Source organism: Ixodes scapularis, unplaced genomic scaffold (assembly GCF_016920785.2).
Source record: "Ixodes scapularis isolate PalLabHiFi unplaced genomic scaffold, ASM1692078v2 PGA_scaffold6__148_contigs__length_123643588, whole genome shotgun sequence".
Classification (NCBI taxonomy): domain Eukaryota; kingdom Metazoa; phylum Arthropoda; class Arachnida; order Ixodida; family Ixodidae; genus Ixodes; species Ixodes scapularis.
Window position 1 is genome coordinate 115738506 of NW_024609881.1, and position 18571 is coordinate 115757076.

An 18571-nucleotide genomic window follows, 5' to 3' on the forward strand; every position below is an offset into this window, starting at 1 on the left:
ACAAAACAAAAACGTAAAAAAAAAAACTCGGGAAGAAACAGAACAGTCTAAAAGGGTCAAATATCCAGAAAACTTTTCGACTGTGTCTAAACCGAAGGAGGGTTTGTTTACCGCGCTTCCGTGCTGAACAATTGTGGTGGATTCTTTTAACAACCATTTATGATCTCCCCTTTCGGACAATACCATCGTCGTAAATGGCCATAAAGGTACACAATTTCGACATTTAATTAAATGTTTCGACACCTCGAGTACTGGTCTTTGTTCTTAACACTGTACGTTTATGTTCTGTTATATATGATAATTTAGGCAACGTTTTGTTTGTCCGATGTAACACAGACAACAGTCAAAGGGAATTTTGTGCTGCTTAATATACAACTAATCTTCTCTGAATGAAACGGCGTTAAACGCCTTAGTTTAACATTATTCCTACATACTGTCCTGACTCCATACTTGATGCCGATAGATCTAAGGTTACGAGAAATTCTATGAAAATAAAAAAAGGAAGAACCACTCGCTTGGCCGTTTTTTCCCCGTCGTGCCGTTTCTTTTTGAGGGAAACTAGGTTAGCCAACTGCTTGAATACATATTCTCCGGGTATCCATCCATATAAAAGCGGTCAAGACGTTGCTGGGACACTCCCTATCAAATGGAAACAAGATTTGCTGATACCACTTCTCATCAAATTCCGAACAATCCCGCGTAAGGGCTGTAGTTCTGTAATAAAGTTCTCAAAACACCGAAGGGATAAAAGACTCCTGACTTCCAAGACTTACAGTGAGTTTCGAAGGAAAGACGAAATAAGTTTTTGCCAAGCATCGCTTTCATTGACCACGCCCCTGAGAGGCAAGTCTAGTTTATGGTCTTTCAGAACGTGTTACTTGACCTATCCTGCAACTTAAAAACCAACGAGGGAAACCTACAGTCTTTTAGAATTGTAATACCTTCCTTTTTTGTCTGTTTTAAACTCCCGTCGAAAGGTTTGAACAAGCTCGAAACCGCTAGGTCAGACTTTTTTCGAAACTCATTCATTGGCAGAACCCCAAACCTACCCGACTTATGTTTCTAGGATAACTGCGTCTTTTACTTTCAGCTCTTTCTTTACCGAAGCTATTTTTCGAAAGTTTCTGTAGTCCAATTTAAAAGACGAATCCACTAACGAAGACATCGTGCAATGAGGAAGATATAAGTGCGGTCTTTTGATTAGGACTTGATAGAGAAGCTGAAGACCCATTTATAGCCGAGACTATATCGAGTCTAGAATGTTTCACATGTACACAGAATTTGGGGCCATTGGACAAAGATTCCCAGAAAATACTAGTTGTAATAAGAAGCACAGGCAAAAGGGGGCCGATTTTGTATCTGGAGTGGTGCACAAAATTCCGTTTGATTGTGGTCTGTGTCACACAGAACAAAAAAAACGTTGCCTAAATGATCATATAACAGAACGTAAACGCAGTGTTAAGAACAAAGATCAGTACTCGGATGTGTCAAAGCATTTAATTGAGTGTCAGAAATGTGAACCTTGATGACAGTCCACGACGCGGTATTGTCCGAAAGAGGAGATAATAAACGGTTGTTAAAAAAAATCCGTCACAATTGTTCACCACAGAAATGCGGTAAACAAACCCTTCCTCGGTTTACAAATAGAGTTGAAAACGTTTGTGGATATTTGACCCTTTTAGGCTGTTCTGTTGTTTGTAAGGTTTTTTTTTTTGTTTGTTTGTTTTTGTCTCCAAGTTGTTGTTTTGTCTAACGGTGGAAGTCACTGACAAGTTTCAACAAAAGTTTGACCCCCCCCCCCCCACAGACACACAAACACTTTCTAGATATGTTGTAGATATTCGTTCATGTTAGTGTTTTGCACACATACGTTTGCGGAAAGCTTGTTTCCTTCTTTGTGTTCTTTTTTTTTTTTGCGAAGGCGTTTGAAGCCTCTACAAACATGACTTTTTGGCGATCAATTTCAGCTGAGTTTGAGACTCCTGTTCTTCCTCTCCTTCATCGTAAACTTTCTCCCTATAGTCTCAAAGTTATAGTTCATCACGTTTGAAAATTCATTTCTTATCGCCTCATTTTTTTATGCCAATCTCTTAGCCCAAGCAGAGTGTGAGTAATACACTTCAAGAGAGCCCAGCCTCCAAATATGCTATAGGACAGGAACTGCCGACGGCGGGCTTTTGACAATGCCGTTTGTGCTAAGAAGTCCCATAACACGCATTCTAGGACTTGAAAGATAAAGCATCGCTGCCAATGTTTCTATTTTCTTTTCTTCGGCACAGGACAAAGGGAACACGTGCGTGGAATGGTGCCGGCTCGGCGAAGGCGACGACCGACAGCGTCGCAACAGGGACGGACACCAATGCCGATACTGGGTACTATACGACCCCTCGCACCCGACTCCGACCCCACAAAATCGCGTCTATATAGAACACCATGTGTAGCGTGACACATTAGACATATTTACACCAATATAGGCCACGGTCACCCACCGCTAGATACACCCTACCAAAGACAGTCTGAGGCCTTCTTTGTACGACGGTCACGCGAAAAACTGCCTGCAGAAATGTTCCAAGCATGCATACGTACGTAAAAAAAGATTGTGAAAATGGTGCTTCAGAGATGTACAACACCCATGGCTACACCGTTTCAAAACCCTTTGCCTCGAGTAATGGACAGTTTACAATTATTAGAGAGTTGTTACTATAGATACCTCCGATGACTCGGATGACGAAAACCGATACTCCGCCGCCGCCTTTGCGCGTGCGTCGTATCGTTATCGGGGGTATCGGAACAACCTATAGTAAAACTCTTTTTCACGGAAGGGTGTAAAAAAAAGGTGTAGAAAGGTTTGTTAACGTGCACCGCGGGAAAAACGTACCTGCTTCAAAAAAAATTTGCGTATGTTGTTTTAGAGAGTATACGCGATGGACCCTTTTCGAGTACCGAGCGCCGTGTGGCGGTTCGTACGCGAACTACAAATGGAGAGCAGCCCAACGGGACTCCGCACGTCAAAACACATTGACAATGTGCCGCTGCATCGGTTAATTTTCATTGCTTTTTATGCCGCATGCTACCGATATCCAGAAAACAGGAGTAGACGAAATACGCGGAAAGATAGGCGCTCAGAGTGTTGGTCACGCGGGACGGTGCCCAGCGGAAATGGAGACAGCCGGAAGCAAGGCCAGGGGAGAGGTTGTGCGCATGCGCGGAAGCTTATTGAAAAAAAAAAAAAAGACCCCTTACCTGTGCCAATGTTCTAGACTCGGAAATACGGTCCTCGAACTTCCAGATATTGCGCTTTATGCAAGATATTGACGGGAACAAAGCATGCATGCATGGCGTACTTCAAACCTTCGTAATGGCGGTGGGAGTCACCTGCGACTGAGTATTTTTCAGTTAGCCAGTGTATCGGACAAGCTAAATCACAACCTTAAGATGCAAACTTCATTTTTCTTTTCTTTTTTTTTTGTATGCCTTAATGTGCACGCGCGCGCCTATTTTGGAGTGGTAACGTCGGGTCATTTTCGCCAAGGTGCTTCGAGGTATGAGCACCATCTGCCTCACTGATTGCGAATCAATCTATTACGCGTAAATTTGATCTTGACACCGCCCGCGTGACTCCCATTTCTTTTTCCAGAAAACGGATGAACGCAACAAGTGGATGCAGACCGGCACATGCCGCAACGGAAGGTGCTCCTGAAGAAACGGCGCGTTGAATAAACGACGATTCGCTCCACCCGATGTCGTCCTAGTGAAGTGCCGCAACATCGGTGACGCGCAAATGTTTCCTTCCAAATCACACAGGATTCGTTTAGAGTTTTAGAACAGGGGTCTCCAAACCCCAACCCGCGGGCCAGGTCAGGATCGGCCCTCGGTTTCCCTTGGTCCTCCCAAAGACGGCCGCCCGGCCCGCTGCTCGTTTCCACCTGCTACCGACGCAAAAATAAGCGCGCGCAAAGTAACGGCGCCGCGAAGCTCAGCAAACTCATGGCACCTGTTCTAATTCCTAGCAGATAGTAGTGTCATATGAGATTGTATCAGAGTCTCCTTTATTTTAGGAAGCCTGTCAAATCGCGAAAGAAAGTGGCCGCTGTAAAGGGGAAAGGAGATCAGAGAAGAGGGCGTGCGCAGGGGCTCCTCTACCAGCGCCAAACAATGCCCCAGCGGTCAAATCCGGAAACACAAACGCGCTCCTCTTTTTTTTTTTTTTTTTTCTTTAGCCCCTTTCCCGTTTTCCGCGCGCCGGTAGCCTCTTTTCTCTGTTGCGGTTTGTTGTTTCGCGGAGAGGCCAGGCGCTGTCTGAAGGGTTACCTTGCAAGCAGAGCCCATACAGTTACTCTAGGTTACCCAGAAGTGGCTCTGCGCTACCATATTAGGGGTATCCTTTCGGCGCTGCTCGGCGCCTTTTTCCGGCGGCCACGAGCTCAATGGCTCCGTCGTGGAGTTGGCAGGCTTTCTAAAATAAAGGAGGCTACGATAGTATATATACCGTTGCACGTTCTCATCACCACCATCTTCATTCTTAGCCGCCTGCTTTATGCCACTGCAAATATGTGAAAATTGCTTTGAGTTTTCATGTGTACATGTCGTGTGTCGGAACTATTCATTTGTTTATTTTCTGTGCTCATGAACAGCTTGATGTCTTGATAATGACGCACAACGAAATGTTCACAGGTTAGTTATAAGAATCTTAAAAGCTACGAAATTTGGGTTAAAAACATAAAATCTGCTCCCCTTAGGGTATTGTAGAAGTGTTGAATACGGGTAATGGGACTGGTCTGGATGATGTGATTCACATGGAAAGTCGGAGAAACCCGCAAAACTCGACTCGGAACGTGAATATTAATAGCAGATGTGAGATCTGGGCAATCAATTAAAGGGAAGCTACGGAGCTTCTTGGAAAAAATGAGTTAGAAGTGAATTCTAGTGTATTTTTACCCCGTGAACCCGAATACCCAAACCATTTGCTGCGTAAGTATTGGTAAACGCGAGAAAAATGCGAAAGACAGTCGCTGTCCGTGACGTCATCGACGGATCTTTTGGCTGCCCAAGGCTAGGGGGGCGGGGCTTCAGCCCTATTTTGAAATTGCTCTTGTGGCTCTCCGGCGCGTCGCATTGAAATGTAATTTTTATATCTGTTATTCTAAAGGCCAAACGAACGCAATTCAAGCGTTTTTTCTCAAATGTAGAAGTGCCCCATCTTCCCTTTAATCTATGAATACATTTATACAGGAAAACAAGATAGCGCTCACGCCGTCTGGAACTCAAAGTAGGGCATTTGCAGCGTTCTAACATAACAGTCTCGCATAAGAGTAATAAACAGTACGACCAATGTAACGATCGTAAACAATTCGAGAGAGAAAAAAAACGCTTTTAAAGATTTTCAATCATCTCTTGGCTCGTAGGACTAATACAATTCCAGGCTACAGAGGAAAACTCCCACTTGGTCCGGATTAGCGAGAAATATATGTCATAGTGCCTAACGTAGAAGTTTGGGCTAGTTGGTATTTCATGATTAAATATTAAAACAGCGCAAGGACACGGACCTTCTTGTTCTTGTCCGAGTCCTTGCGCTGTTTTAATTTTTAGTCATAGTGCCATCAGTCCTACCAATCTCATCAGTCTTCTGCCCTGCGTGGCTGAGCTAAACTAAAATCCCTCTGCACTTTTATTTATGCCCGGTGATTTTTCTGGTTCGCAATCACTTTATAATGTCATAATTAACTGAATATTAAATTTTAAAATGAAATGTATTTATCAAACCACTTCGGAACTTTTTTTTTTTTTTATCTATCTTGAATTTTTGTGTTTAAACCCCTTTCCAGGCTTATTTATTCAGCTTTAATTTATTTACTTATTTATTTTCCGGACCTCGAGACCGCGACAGATCCCAAATCCGGCCCCCGAGCCAAAATTTGGAAACCCCCGGTTTAGAATAGACCTATACCGTAAAATCCCGTAAGAACGCCCACCCAAAATGCGAAGATAAATTGTGAACAAACATGGGGTGGGCTATCTTTGGGGATGCCGCAACAAAACTTTATCAAAAATTAATAAGCACCGGGGCACCCGCCACAAACCACGTGACGCGGGAACTGATACCGCAGATCGCGGACACTGCAAATTCGCGTTTCACGATGCGATAAACACGCGGGAAGTCGCTACCAACTCCTGTGTCACGGGAAAGGATACCGCACGTGGCTGACGCAGCAGATTCGCATTTCACGGTGCGAAGGACTCGCGGAAACGCGCCGAGAACTCGCATCTCACGGCAACGGATACCGCAGATCGCAGACATAGCAGATTCAACTTTCATGGTGCAGTAAAGACGCGGCGGGAACCCGCTACAATCTTGCCTGTCAACGGAAACCCACATCGCGCACGCAGATCGCGGACAAACACGCGGAAATCCGCTACGAACTCGGGAACGGTTACCGCAAATCGCGAACTTGGCATATTCGCATTTCACGATGCAATATACACGCGGGAACAACTCGCGTGTTAAGGCCCGTTCACACTCTTGCAACCGAGTGCGACCGAGAGAGACCAAACCGGTTTTAAGCCTCTTGCGATCTCTTAGGACCAGCTCCGCTCAGTGCATCCGGTCCCAAGAAGTCTTTCTCGGTCGTACTCGGTTGCAAGAGTGTGAACGCGCCTTTACGGGAGCCGATATCATGTACGCAGATCGCAGACAGAAACGCGGGAACCCGCTATGAACTCGCTTCATGGGACGCACCGGTACCGCAGATCGCGCCGTTGATGCGCGATTCCCGTCGTACATCGGTTGACGTCCAACGGAAATCGGGGGGTGGGCGATCTTTCGGAATTTTTATGTTACAGATATTTAGCCAGAAAAACGGTATGGGAGATCACTCGGGGAAGGGCGCCCTTACGGGATTTGACGGTACATATTGTACGCGGAGAGCAAGTCGGCTGCTGCTTGCGCAGAAGTTGCGGTGACATCAAAACAACGCAGAGCTCTGATTGGCTTTGACTGAAAAGATGGAGGGCAAACCTCAATGCTAGATGTCTCGAGATCTACCCGCTATTTTTCTTTTTCAATTAGCCAATTTATTTTTTTTAATTAGTTACCCTTGTGCAAGTATTTACCAGGTCCTCAGCCCATGCGTGCGATCTCCTCGGTCTAGCACGCGCCGGCATGATCGTCGCCTCGGAAAGCGAGCAAATCACGCGTCATACGCACAAACACTGAAAATGGACGCTTTACACACGCGCCAAATATCAGCCGCCATTGCTGACCTTCTCTTGTCTTACCGAGATGCCGAGCAACTGAATCGGTAGTTGACGATCCTCTACAAAGGCCGATGCTTTAGAAAAGGACACAGTTGAATCTAATATGGCAATAGCCTGGCCTGCTATGGTAATGATGAAGTGAAATAAACTAAATAAGAGGAAACAAAAACTGAAGGTCAGTTATGGCGGCGTCCATGCACAGCTGCTGCAAAGCGTCTATACCACCACTTAGAAGACAAGGCCTGCGCGTTTCCGCCTCTAAACGTCATCACTATAGTAGATCACCATCGTCTGCTACATCGTCCCCGGCATCGTCTACTCCATCGCCTGCTTCAGTGGTAATGCCAAAAAGCGGAAACTCCGGCCGGTTCGCGGCCCAGATACGCCTCCAATCCCGTCCGCGTGGCGGCGCTGCTACGAAAAGTAGACTGAAAGGTTATTGTTTAAAAATACTCTCGCTGATAATTGTGGTGCTTTAATAACATTTCAAGAATTTAAAACTGTTATAGTTGTTGTGTTCCAGGTGAGAGAAGAAGACTGCGACTGGCTGTCATGTCGGATGGAACGCTACGGTGTAGGCCTCACGGCAGACGTTCCACTTGTCAATAGGCCTGTAACCCTTCCGCTATTAAATGTACAGGGTGTTTCACGAAAGGTGGGCAAATTCGATATTGCGAAAACTAGGCGTCGCAACAGAAAAGAGTTGTGTCGTTTTGGTCCTGGGCCAGGGGCCTAGCTATTTAGGAAAATTATTAAAGTCCTTGATAATTAGATTGTTAATCATTTTTGCGTAATTAACTTTTTTTAATATTGTCTTTAAGGGCATGGTTTCAATTAGAAAATTGTTCAGCGTCATCAAAAAACACTAAATTAACAAATTGCACAACAATAGAAGGCATGCGAAGCATTTTACGGCTTTCTGAAAAACCGCACTAATTCGACGGGTTTTTCAGTTTCGGTTTGCTATCGGAGCGCATCTCGGCCCCGGCGGCACCGCACCCCGTGGAGAAATAGTGCAACCAACCTCTGCTGCGCTGTCATCGCGTGACGCAACAAAGGCTGGTTTGTCGTGGAATCGCTGTGAACGGCCTTCCAATCGTGGAAGGCCGATCACAGCGAAACTCTTGGTCGCGCACATCCACGATGGTGCTGTTTGTCGCTCGCATAATTTATCTCATAAACGATATTGATTTACAATCAATTTTTGTGTTGTAGGTATACCGGTCGCTTCAGATGGGGCCATCTTCTCGACATGACTCCCCCTGGGGACAAATAATTGCAACACCTGTGTGGCAGCTTCTCCGTTCTAGCCCATCGTATCTCCGCGCCCTCTCAGAGCCCCTTTCTGGAAGTGCGCACTTCCAAAAAGTTTTGGAACTACGCACTTTTAGAAAGTGGTTCCATCCACAATATACATTACAGTGCACGGATAAGTACCCCGATGGAGCACTCCGCCCACTGTAATCAATGTAGCTGTACTCCGCTGTATTAAAATATTCATACATTGGCCAAACGTCAGCGTAAAAACCAGTGTGTTGAACCGAAAAAAATACGGGTTCGGTTACGGTTCAGGTTCAGGTAAATTAATTTTGTTCCGGTTCAGTTCCGGTTCGATTAATTCGATCCGCGAACCGCTTCGCGAACCGGTTCGGGGCGCTGAACCGGTTCGCGAACCGGTTTGGAAATTATAAATGACAAATTGCAACATCAAAATAAATTACAAATAAAACATCTGAAATCAGCACATACGAAACGGGATACATCGTAGTGTAAGGCTCAGGGATTTCTACCAGGAATGGTTTTTTTATGTGCACTCAAAGGTTACCTCACCGACGTTTACGCATTCGGACTTCATCTAATTGGGTCCGACGCAGTAGCTGTAAAATCCGCGACCTCCTTACAAACCCACTTACAAGTAGAACTCGCTAACTATCCCGCCACCTCGGCGTGTAAACAATTGAAGGAACAGTGGGGAGAAAATACAGCTTTCTTTATTTGAACTAGCCTTCGATCGGTAACTCAAATTAGACACTTAAAGAAGTTTTCATTAAACAAGAAACGGAATATGAAAAATACTTCACCGAACGCAACGCCAGAAGGACGTAATAGGATAAATATTAAAATAGAAGAGTTCGCTGTCTCACAAATATGTTAGCTTCTAAGTGCCTATACGAAACCGGATGCATTATTATCAAACTCCACAGCCTTTTCTTTTCTCATTCCGATGGAAGCAAGCTTCAAGAACTCGCGCGTTCGAGAAACGTGTTATGAAATGAGCACACAGCAGCATTTAGGATTTACGAGATTTTAGGAAAATAAAATCCCGTGACGCGATTTTTTTTTTTTTTTTTTGCACAGCTTTCCAATTTTCTTTCTTCCGTGCAAGCCGCGACCAGTGCAATACTGGTTCCTATGTCAAGATTCATGGATGCAGCGTTTATATTCCTAAGACTGAGTGGAGAAGAAAAATATGTAAGCGAGGTGTGTGTCAGTTGACGGCACTTAAAAAACAAATGGCATTGATAGCACATCCATTGTCAACAGCGCGTGGATGAACCGTTTTGACATGAGCCGGTAACCGTTATTTTTTTTCCGGTTCAGTTCCGGTTCGGGTTCATCGCGATAACAATATAACGGTTCGGGTTCGGGTTCAGTTCCGGAAAAAATACCGGTTCGGTTCGGTTCCGGTTCGACACCCTGGTAACAACGCAAAAAAAAAAAATTCCAAAATTTTGTGTGTGTGTGTTTTGTTTAATGTGGCAATGTACGGTTGCCTGTATCAGTGCTGAATCTGTAACTCATTCCAATGGCGAATTTTTACCCACTTAAATAAGTCTGCCACGGTTAAATGGAAGGTTCTGTCTTGTTTCTTTGTTCCTTGTTTCGTATTAATGCATTGTTATATGACAGAAAACAACACACGAAAGTCAGCGCTGTGTTTGTCTGTCTTCCACTCCTTCCTCCCTGTGACTTTTTTTTTTTTTTTGGTTTAAATCAGATTTATGTGATTAAAGTCAGATTTATTATATCATATTAATTTGATTTAGGGCATATGTGTAGCTAAAAATACACTACGTGTATTTTTAGACATGGCTGATTGATCAATCCGCCCTTTCACTGATAACAATTAGGAGGAAAGGATGGATTACTGCAAATTTAAGGCACAGTGTAATCAACAACTTTTCATTGATGTAACCCTGGCCATACTTGAACAAAAACAGCTTGTTGTTGTTGTTTTTTTTGTTTTACACTAAAAAGCTTTATTTGTTTTAGAGCGCAGCTCTTAGGCGCTCGTTCCCGTGTTTCGCGGCGTCGCCGTCGCCATAACCGCGCGCGTTGCATTATGAGACGTCACAGACTTATACACCAATTCAATTCCCCGCTAAACTTAGCTGGAAATTTGATGCCATGTGATCTCAACACCAATTCAGTTTCCCCGCTAAATTTCGCGGGGAAAATGACGTCATATGACTTCATGTCAAGCCACCTACGAACAAACTCAGTTTCCCCGCTAAATTTAGCGGGAAAATTGACGTCACGTGACCTCAACACCAATTCAGTTTCCCCGCTAAGTTTAAAGGGGGAAAATGACGTCACGACTTCGTGTCACGTCACTTATGAGTAAATTCAGCGGCAGAAAGAGGAGGAGGAGGAAAGAAGGAGGAGGAGGGGCATACCCTCCCCTCCATACTTCCCTCCCCCTCCTGAAAAGCTGCGCTCTAATTTCGCGTTACAGAGATTCGCAAACGTCTTCCCTTCTTTCTTTTTCTTTTGCATTTTGATTTGTTTTCAAAAACCTTACTTTTCTAGATTATTTTTTTTTTTTTTCGCGTGCTGATTTTTTTGCAATAGGACGAACGAAGTTGAAGGTAGAAAGAAAGCTCGATACTCCGATTTGTTCAGAAAAGCACGGCGTTTCGCTCGTGTTCTTGCTTGAGTCGTTGATTTCAGTACAAAACAAATTCACATACAAAACATCAAACGATAGACAAGCAGTAAATAAAAACTATTTTCGGCACTATGTTTGCGGGAAAGATTTGGTTTAAATCATCTCAGTAAAACTGGTTTGATTGAAACCACGATGTAAATCATCTTATTTTTATTGTCCACTCTATGACTCGCCCTACTACATACTTTGCTGCAGTACAAGGTTGTCGACCAGCCCACAACCCACTTGGATCCTGTCTTGCATGTCACCTCCGACAAAAAAATTTCTATCCTGTTTTCGATACAGAAATGGGGCTCTCATGCTGATCATTATTAAACTTCTTCAAGCACAGATGCGGTCGACTTTCTCAAGAAATGAGATAGAAAACCGCTCCAGCAAGCGTTTAACCCTGAAAGTGACGTGATTGGCCAGAGTTGTTTCGGGGTGCCTTTTGGAGCAGAGTTCACTTTGGCGCACAAGCATCGATGCCGTTCTCATTCATTTCACTGTGAATAATATGTTAAGATTCACATGTTGGCCTGACCTGTCCAACTACGAGAAACGGTATAACTTCCCCAAACACTCAATCATCCGGCCGTTTAGTTGCGCTTCAAAGTCGCTAGAGAAAAGACAAAGCAACAAGAATGTTACAAATAACAGTTTTTATTTAAAAAAAACGGCACTTGTAAATTTGCATATTATCCTGTAGTTCTTTTCCTTTTCCTCATCCTTACACCTACCCTAAGGATCGTTGCCGATTTATTCGCCCAGTTTGTCACATCACTGCTTCTATGATGGGGCATAGAAATGCGGAGTTTCTTTCCTACGCCCATCGTTTCACCTGCCCTAGAAAGTAGTCAACTCAGTCCAAGAGACACAAGCTTGGCAAGCCCAGGGGCCAAACTTGGACCCAACAGGGTTTTGCTCCAAGGCATTAAAATTAGTGGCAGAGTAGTTTTCTTTGACATTGCTATGACTTTCCTCAGGATCCCCACAGAATCGCCAAAGTGCAAGATTTGAGCCAAGCATGCCACGTATGAATCGAAGATCCAGCACCGACGCCCAAATCTGGCACTTGTTTGGCAATCTAGTTGCCACATGAAAAGCAAACAACCAGAAGTGAAGCCCAACTTTGGCACTTGTTTGGCAATGTAGACCCCAAAAATGCCACATGACAGCCAAATTACTACCAGTAAAGCCTAACTTTGGCACTTGTTTGGCGAATTAGGATTTACCCGAACGCGATGGTAGCGCGTCAAATTGAGAGAGAGAACAAATCATGCACAACCGTCTGCTTGTTTTTCTTCTAGTAAATCACGACCGTCGTATCTCGATTCAATGAGCTACGGTCGCATCCAAAGAAGGCCAAAGAAGGTCAAGTTAGGCTCTACCATTAGCCCTTTCGGGCTCCTCAAGACCTCGAATTCCGAGACAAAAACCGAATTTCGGCCCAAAGAACTGCGCTACCCGGGTGCCGACTCACTCACCCAGTGCCAGTGGGCGGAGTCCAGCCGGGTTCCCTCCTTGGTGCATTCCACCAGGCCAGACCGGTCGCTCCACATGTACCGGTCGGTCAGCAGCCCCCGCGCCGCAAAGCCGGAGAAGGGATTCCAGCGCTGGTTCTCGTAGATGAGCACCGACTTGACGTCCGTCATTGGACCCACCTTCTCGTTGTGGCCGGTCATCCCTGTCGCCGCGACGACAGTGACGCTTGCAACTCGTCCAAACCGAAGCCGTTACCAACGCGTCGACAAGGAACAGTCGTCGCTCAAATGCGAGGGGGCTCTGTCCTCGTATAAACAGTCTGTACTCAGTTGCAGGTTAAGAAAAACGGGACAGGCTCTGCCTCAAAGCCCTCCTTCCACTCCGACAGAGTGAACACCCGAGGGGGGGGTCAGAAGAGTCGTCTCCAGCGTCGCTCCGCTAAAGCAGAAAGAGTGGATGGCTTTGGGGGAGTAGCTTGTTCCACAATTCCTTACCTTCAATAGAGTATAGCTCTATTGCCAGAGATTGGATAGCATGTAGTGAGCAGTAATATTTATTTGGCTATGTAAAGCCACTCCCCTCAGAAAGGCGAGTATCTCGCGCAAAAATGCCTGTAGTACCGCCCCAATTGAAGACTATAGTATAATGAGTAAGGTATGGATGTACTGACAACACCATGTGTTCCTTCTTCTCAGAGCAGCACGTGTTCTTGCCGAGCCCTCATTTCCGAGCAAACATTCTCGGAGCAGAGTGTCCTCAAACAAGACTTACAGTGGTTCTGGTACTGCAAAAGTAAACTCCGCATCATCGAGCACTCATTTTCCATCGAAATGTATTGCTAGCGGTTTGGACCACATGCTAAAGTTTCGGAACTAGCCGTCATCTCATCTGAAAGTTGCGAGCGATTCTGTGAAAGTTTCGACGCAACCACAGGACCCGTTCTTAGCAGTTTGCACCATTCAACCCCACGTATTCATGGGCTTTGTTAGCCACCTTTCACCACTGAAAAATTTCCAAAAGTCGCTTACGACTTTCGAATAAGACCACGGTTTGTTCCGAAACTCTAGCATATGGTTTGCACCACTAGCACTACATTCGGGCGGAAACCGAGCATTAGACGACGCATACTTTACTTTTGCGATAAAAAAAAACTCTGTAAATGTTTTGCGGGCGACGACCCCGTAAAAGGCAATCCAAACCAACCAGATTTTTTTTTTTTTTTTGCAACTTTTGTTTGTTATTTTAGTTTAAAGGTGCGTGGGAGTGTATGGACAAGAAGTTGAAGGGACAGCGCGCCGGGATGCCGGAGACAGAAAAGTTGAGAGGGAAAGGAAAAAAAAAAACAGACGCTTACAATTCCCTGTAATGCCAAATTAGAGCGCAGCTCTTGAGGAGGAGGAGGGGAGGGTACGGAAGAGGGTATGCCCCTCTTCCTCCTCCGCACCCCCTGCCCCTCCTTCTCCACCGTACCCTCTTCCCCTCCACTCCTCTCCTAACCCTCCCTTCCTCCTGCCTTGTGACATCGCTCGTGACCCTAGTGACCCTCGTGAAGCTCAATCGTGAAGGCCCTGTGAAGGTCGTGACCTTCACAAGTGACCTTTGTGACGTCACTCGTGAAGGTCGTGACCTTCAAAAGTGACCTTTGTGACGTCACGTGCAACGTTATTATGAGAAGCGTCCCATAACGCAACGTGTGGTTATGCCGAAGGCGACGCCGCTAAAGCCGGAAACAGGCGCCTAAGAGCTGCGCTCTAAAACGCACATCACGGGCACAAGAGAGACAAGGCACCCGTTGTGAGATTTCTCAGGGGCTTTGAGGGGGAGATTACACCAAAAGCCACTGCTTCTTAAGCCTCCCTTTGTCTTTTTCTTGGGTTCCCAAGGGGAAATTAGCAAACCATCCCCCTCCCCTCCCGCCCCACTCAAGCTATTTGCGAGGAGGGCGAGGAGGGTGGACCACCTTTCACCGTTTGGCCGAGGGCCTCTCCGGGTCCGTCCTGTGCTCTCAGGGGCCGGAAAAAGTTCAATATATTCAACTCTGAGCCCGTGAAACGTCACATTCACTTGACCATTAACGTCACTCCTCTCCCCCCGGATATCTCTGGGAGCCGTTTTCGCCCGTTTTGTGGGTTGGTTTGGGTTGCCTTAAATCCTACTTTTAGGGTCGATGCCGCCAAACCAATCTAAAGATTCCGTCCACCCGGGTCACGCACCTCTGAAGACGCCTCCGCCGTAGCCGCCCGTGTAGGCCCACGCTGTGTTGTCGTGGCCCAGGGCCCAGGTGACGCCGAGTGGGCACGACTCCACCACCCGAAAGTGGCCACCCCCCAGGTGGCGCCAGAACCTGGCAGCGTGCCGATCAACAAAATGCCAGTATAGAAAACCAAAACTGCGAAGCAGTGATGTGCACCGTAACGGCCAAAGCCTCGTTTCTGGATTTGCTTCCAAGGGAGATGGAGCGCATTTCACTCGCTTGTGACTGCTAAAGACGAGAAAACGCTGGTGCACCGGTGCCATTTGTTGTTTGGAATGTTTGCGATGCATGCTTTACAGCTAGGGTTCCATGTTTAATGGGTTCACTTTTCTTTGAAATCTGGGGTGTTTCTTCGGTGTTCAATTCGGTGTTCATTCAGTGTTCTTCGGTGTTGATTTCCGGGGTCAGAAAAACGATCGGCATTTATCGGGACTCGTGTTTTGGAAGGTGACACGAGGGGATGGGATTTCCCGACCTATGGAGAACATTGGCTATGACCTGAATACATAGAGAATGTATTTGTGCCATAGAGAAATGAAAATGGGGAGGGGGGTGTGGTTCCAAAGAGTGAAACAGTCTCCCGGACAGTTCGGTGGGAGTTCTATTTAGGGTTAACATAAAATGAAACCGTAAACACAGATTTTCATATCGCCTAGCTTTGGCTTTGCTCAGTCGAGTACAGCTCCGATTCGGCATTTTTCGGTTTCCACCGGTTTTGATAAAACCGTCTTGGGGGGTTAATTTACGGGGTTTATCGGTACGTACCAAAGCTGCGGAACCCTATTTATGACTTTTAGCGCACAGTCCATTCCCCGTGGGCTCGGAATAATGCTGACAGTGTTACGAGCGACCTTAGACAGTTTGTGGCTTTGATCTCGCAAATTTACGCATAACCTTCAGTACAGTTATAGGCAGTTCGTAAACGCTCCGGGGGATGCCCGTGCGCCAGCGTGTACTCTCGTAGTAAGCGATCACGAGCGAGCACGATGCACTTTGTCACACTCACGATGCAAATGAGTAGAATGGCGCCGTGCCCAAAGAACTCACAGATCCGACGGTCGCGTGCTCTCGTCGGCGGCGTCGGAGTCGTGCACAAAAACGTCCCCTCGCAGAGAGATGCCCCACGCGGAGGCAGGACGCGCAGCGCCGGTCACGCCCCTCGTCTCGCAGGTCGCGACGTTCAGCGCTGCCAACTTCGTCGTTCCCAAGAAAAAAAGAAATTGAGCAGTCCCGCGTTAATCTACGGCACAGTCACAGCAGCAAGTGCAACAAGTCGCAGCCAAGTCGTAGGGCATCGGCGTCGCGTCCACGCACCGTGGGGTGCGCAAACAAAAGCGTTCGGAACGAAATAACAGGAATCTGACTTGCAGTGGTTAAAACTCTGTGTTCCACATTGGTTAATACTCTGTGTTCCACATCATGCGTGTTGGCCGGCGTTTTGCACGCGCTCTCCGCTTGTGCCGTCTCACGCCGCCACATAATTCTCCCCTCCAAATACGGAATCACTCCTCTCTACTCTGTTCTGTTTGTTTCTTTTTGTTCTGAAGTGCATGAAAGCGCGTCTCCCGGCACGAGCTCTTAGCACTGACAGTGTTACGACGGCATTTTTTTATCTGCGATTTCTATTTTCCAGAGAGTGCATGTAGTAACATGCAGTACGTATCAGGTACAACAAAAAGCCTACATTAAGACGGGTTTGTTAGCGCCGTAGATTGACTCGGTCGGTAATGCCCCCTCTTCGCAAGCGGCGCACCCAGGTGTGATTCCCGCAGGCAGCAGCGGGCAATCTTTTTTAACGATTTTGTAACATTGACGACGGATGCCCTCACAGCCAACTACAACGTCAACGACTACTACAACTACGACATCAACAATAGACGGCATTTTTAGTGGTGGGAAGAGAAAGAGAAGCGTCAAAGCAGGAATCGGGAGACTGACGTACCCAAACAATGGCGAACTTGAACAATAGACAGCGCCATTAGTTGGTCTCGTCGCTTCTCTCCTGAAGCCTGCGATTGTTTCAGAGTTTGCGCCGAGCACCGATGCAGCACTCGTGTGGAATGCGTTTCAATCCGAGCACACTTCGAATGCAGACGAAGCGCTCGTGTCCAATGCGTGCTCGTAGCGCACGACCACCTAATGGCGGCCGCACGCAATCTATGCGTCATTTTGAAATCTTTTGCCGCAGCAGCTACAACTAGATGGGGCGCAATTTCGGAAAGGGTCAACCAACCGCTCAAAGTATGGAAGGGGGTGCGAAACGCTAAGGGATACTCCGGGCAACCATGTGGGAGCACCCCCGGCGCGAGAGACTAGGCATGGCTTACAAACCCAGTCTTCGAATTCGCGGTCCGAGCCGAAGGCGACCTTGACGAAGGTGCCCTTGCTGTTCATCGTTTCTGTGTAGATGCCCCCCATGCGGCGCTCCCGGTCGGACACGTCAGAGACGGACACCACGTCTGCCATGTTGATCACCATCTGGGAACAAAGGAAGTTGCTTCGTTGGAGCGACGGGGCAAAAACTGCGAGAGTGCTCGATCTCCACGATAAAGCTGAGATGCACCGAACATCGAGTGAACCTTTTTTTTACGCTTCTTACAATTTCACCTATTATTTCTGTAAAAAAAACTCGGCTGGAAGCGTTTTCCCACTACTATGCTTGGCGGGGAAATTGAATTGGTGTATGCAGGAATTTGAAATGGTGCATAGTTGTACAGCAGTTCAGGTCTTCCCACTAAATCTAGCGGGAAATTTCATGCTACACTTTTGCGTTACACTTCTTAGGGGACTAATTTATATGAAAGCCTAGCCCTAAACACATTCTGCACAAAATAAATCGCCGATGCACAAACGTGCAACTTTTCATGCTTGAAATCTCAGTTAGAAAGGAAGGACAACTGCAACACAAGTTTATTCTCGAGAACGATGAAAACTACTTATATCAGAAACAGACAGGCAACAATGCCTGTCTGTGTGTCATATCACCCTTCAGACTGCATCTATTTGTCATTCTGTTTCTTTTCAATTCTTCTAGAAGCTAGTGGGAGTAAGAAAGCTTTATTCGCCAGAATGACGGGCATCAAGAATCAACATTTTCTGAGCGGGGGGGAAGGGCAGTCAAGCTTCAAGGGGCACTGAAGTCATTTTTGAAAAAGGTCATTTTTGATATTACAGTATATTGTTTAAAATGTGTTAGTTCCCGCATAGAGCAAGTCCTATATTTCAAGACTGCCTATTCATCTCGGGGCAAGAGAAGAACACGTGGACTATTTTCTCTCGCAGACTACATTGTGTGGACCAATGAAAGACCTACAATACGCGCAGATTACGAATGATTTTAATATAACTCGTTTTGAAGAGAGTCTGGTAGGTACGCATTCGGATAAGACTCCTCTTTTTCTCTGCGGGCGAAGCCATCGCTTCCAACTTGCCGACAAGCACCCTTCGCCGACACCAACTCATAAGAAAATTCTTCCCAAAAAGGGCGCGTCGCAATCTTTGAACACACTTTTAACGAGGAAATAAGCTACGCATGATTGTAATTTCAGGTTTGTTGGGATGCTTAGAGCATCTAGATTGAGTTGTCAGCACAAAAGGATGATCTCAAAATCGAAGTCAGTGCCCCTTTAAATTTGATATCAAGGCATAGA

The 18571-nt window shown here is 46.2% G+C and overlaps 1 protein-coding gene and 1 long non-coding RNA gene across 2 annotated transcripts in view; one reads left to right on the forward strand and one right to left on the reverse strand.

Annotated features, from left to right (window-relative positions):
• The window catches only part of LOC8036464 (tectonin beta-propeller repeat-containing protein 1), a 74569-nt gene that overhangs the window by 36849 nt on the left and 19149 nt on the right, over positions 1–18571 (reverse strand). Inside the window, exons 14-17 of the mRNA XM_029985806.3 lie at positions 17253–17399; positions 15969–16114; positions 14881–15011; positions 12670–12869 (exon numbers count right to left, since the gene is read on the reverse strand). Coding sequence (XP_029841666.2) covers positions 12670–12869; positions 14881–15011; positions 15969–16114; positions 17253–17399 — 624 coding nt within the window. The remainder of the gene's footprint in view (positions 1–12669; positions 12870–14880; positions 15012–15968; positions 16115–17252; positions 17400–18571) is intronic.
• LOC115325096 lies at positions 2280–3741 on the forward strand. Its single transcript, XR_003919418.4, has 2 exons — positions 2280–2372; positions 3638–3741. It is a non-coding gene; the product is annotated as an uncharacterized LOC115325096 (long non-coding RNA).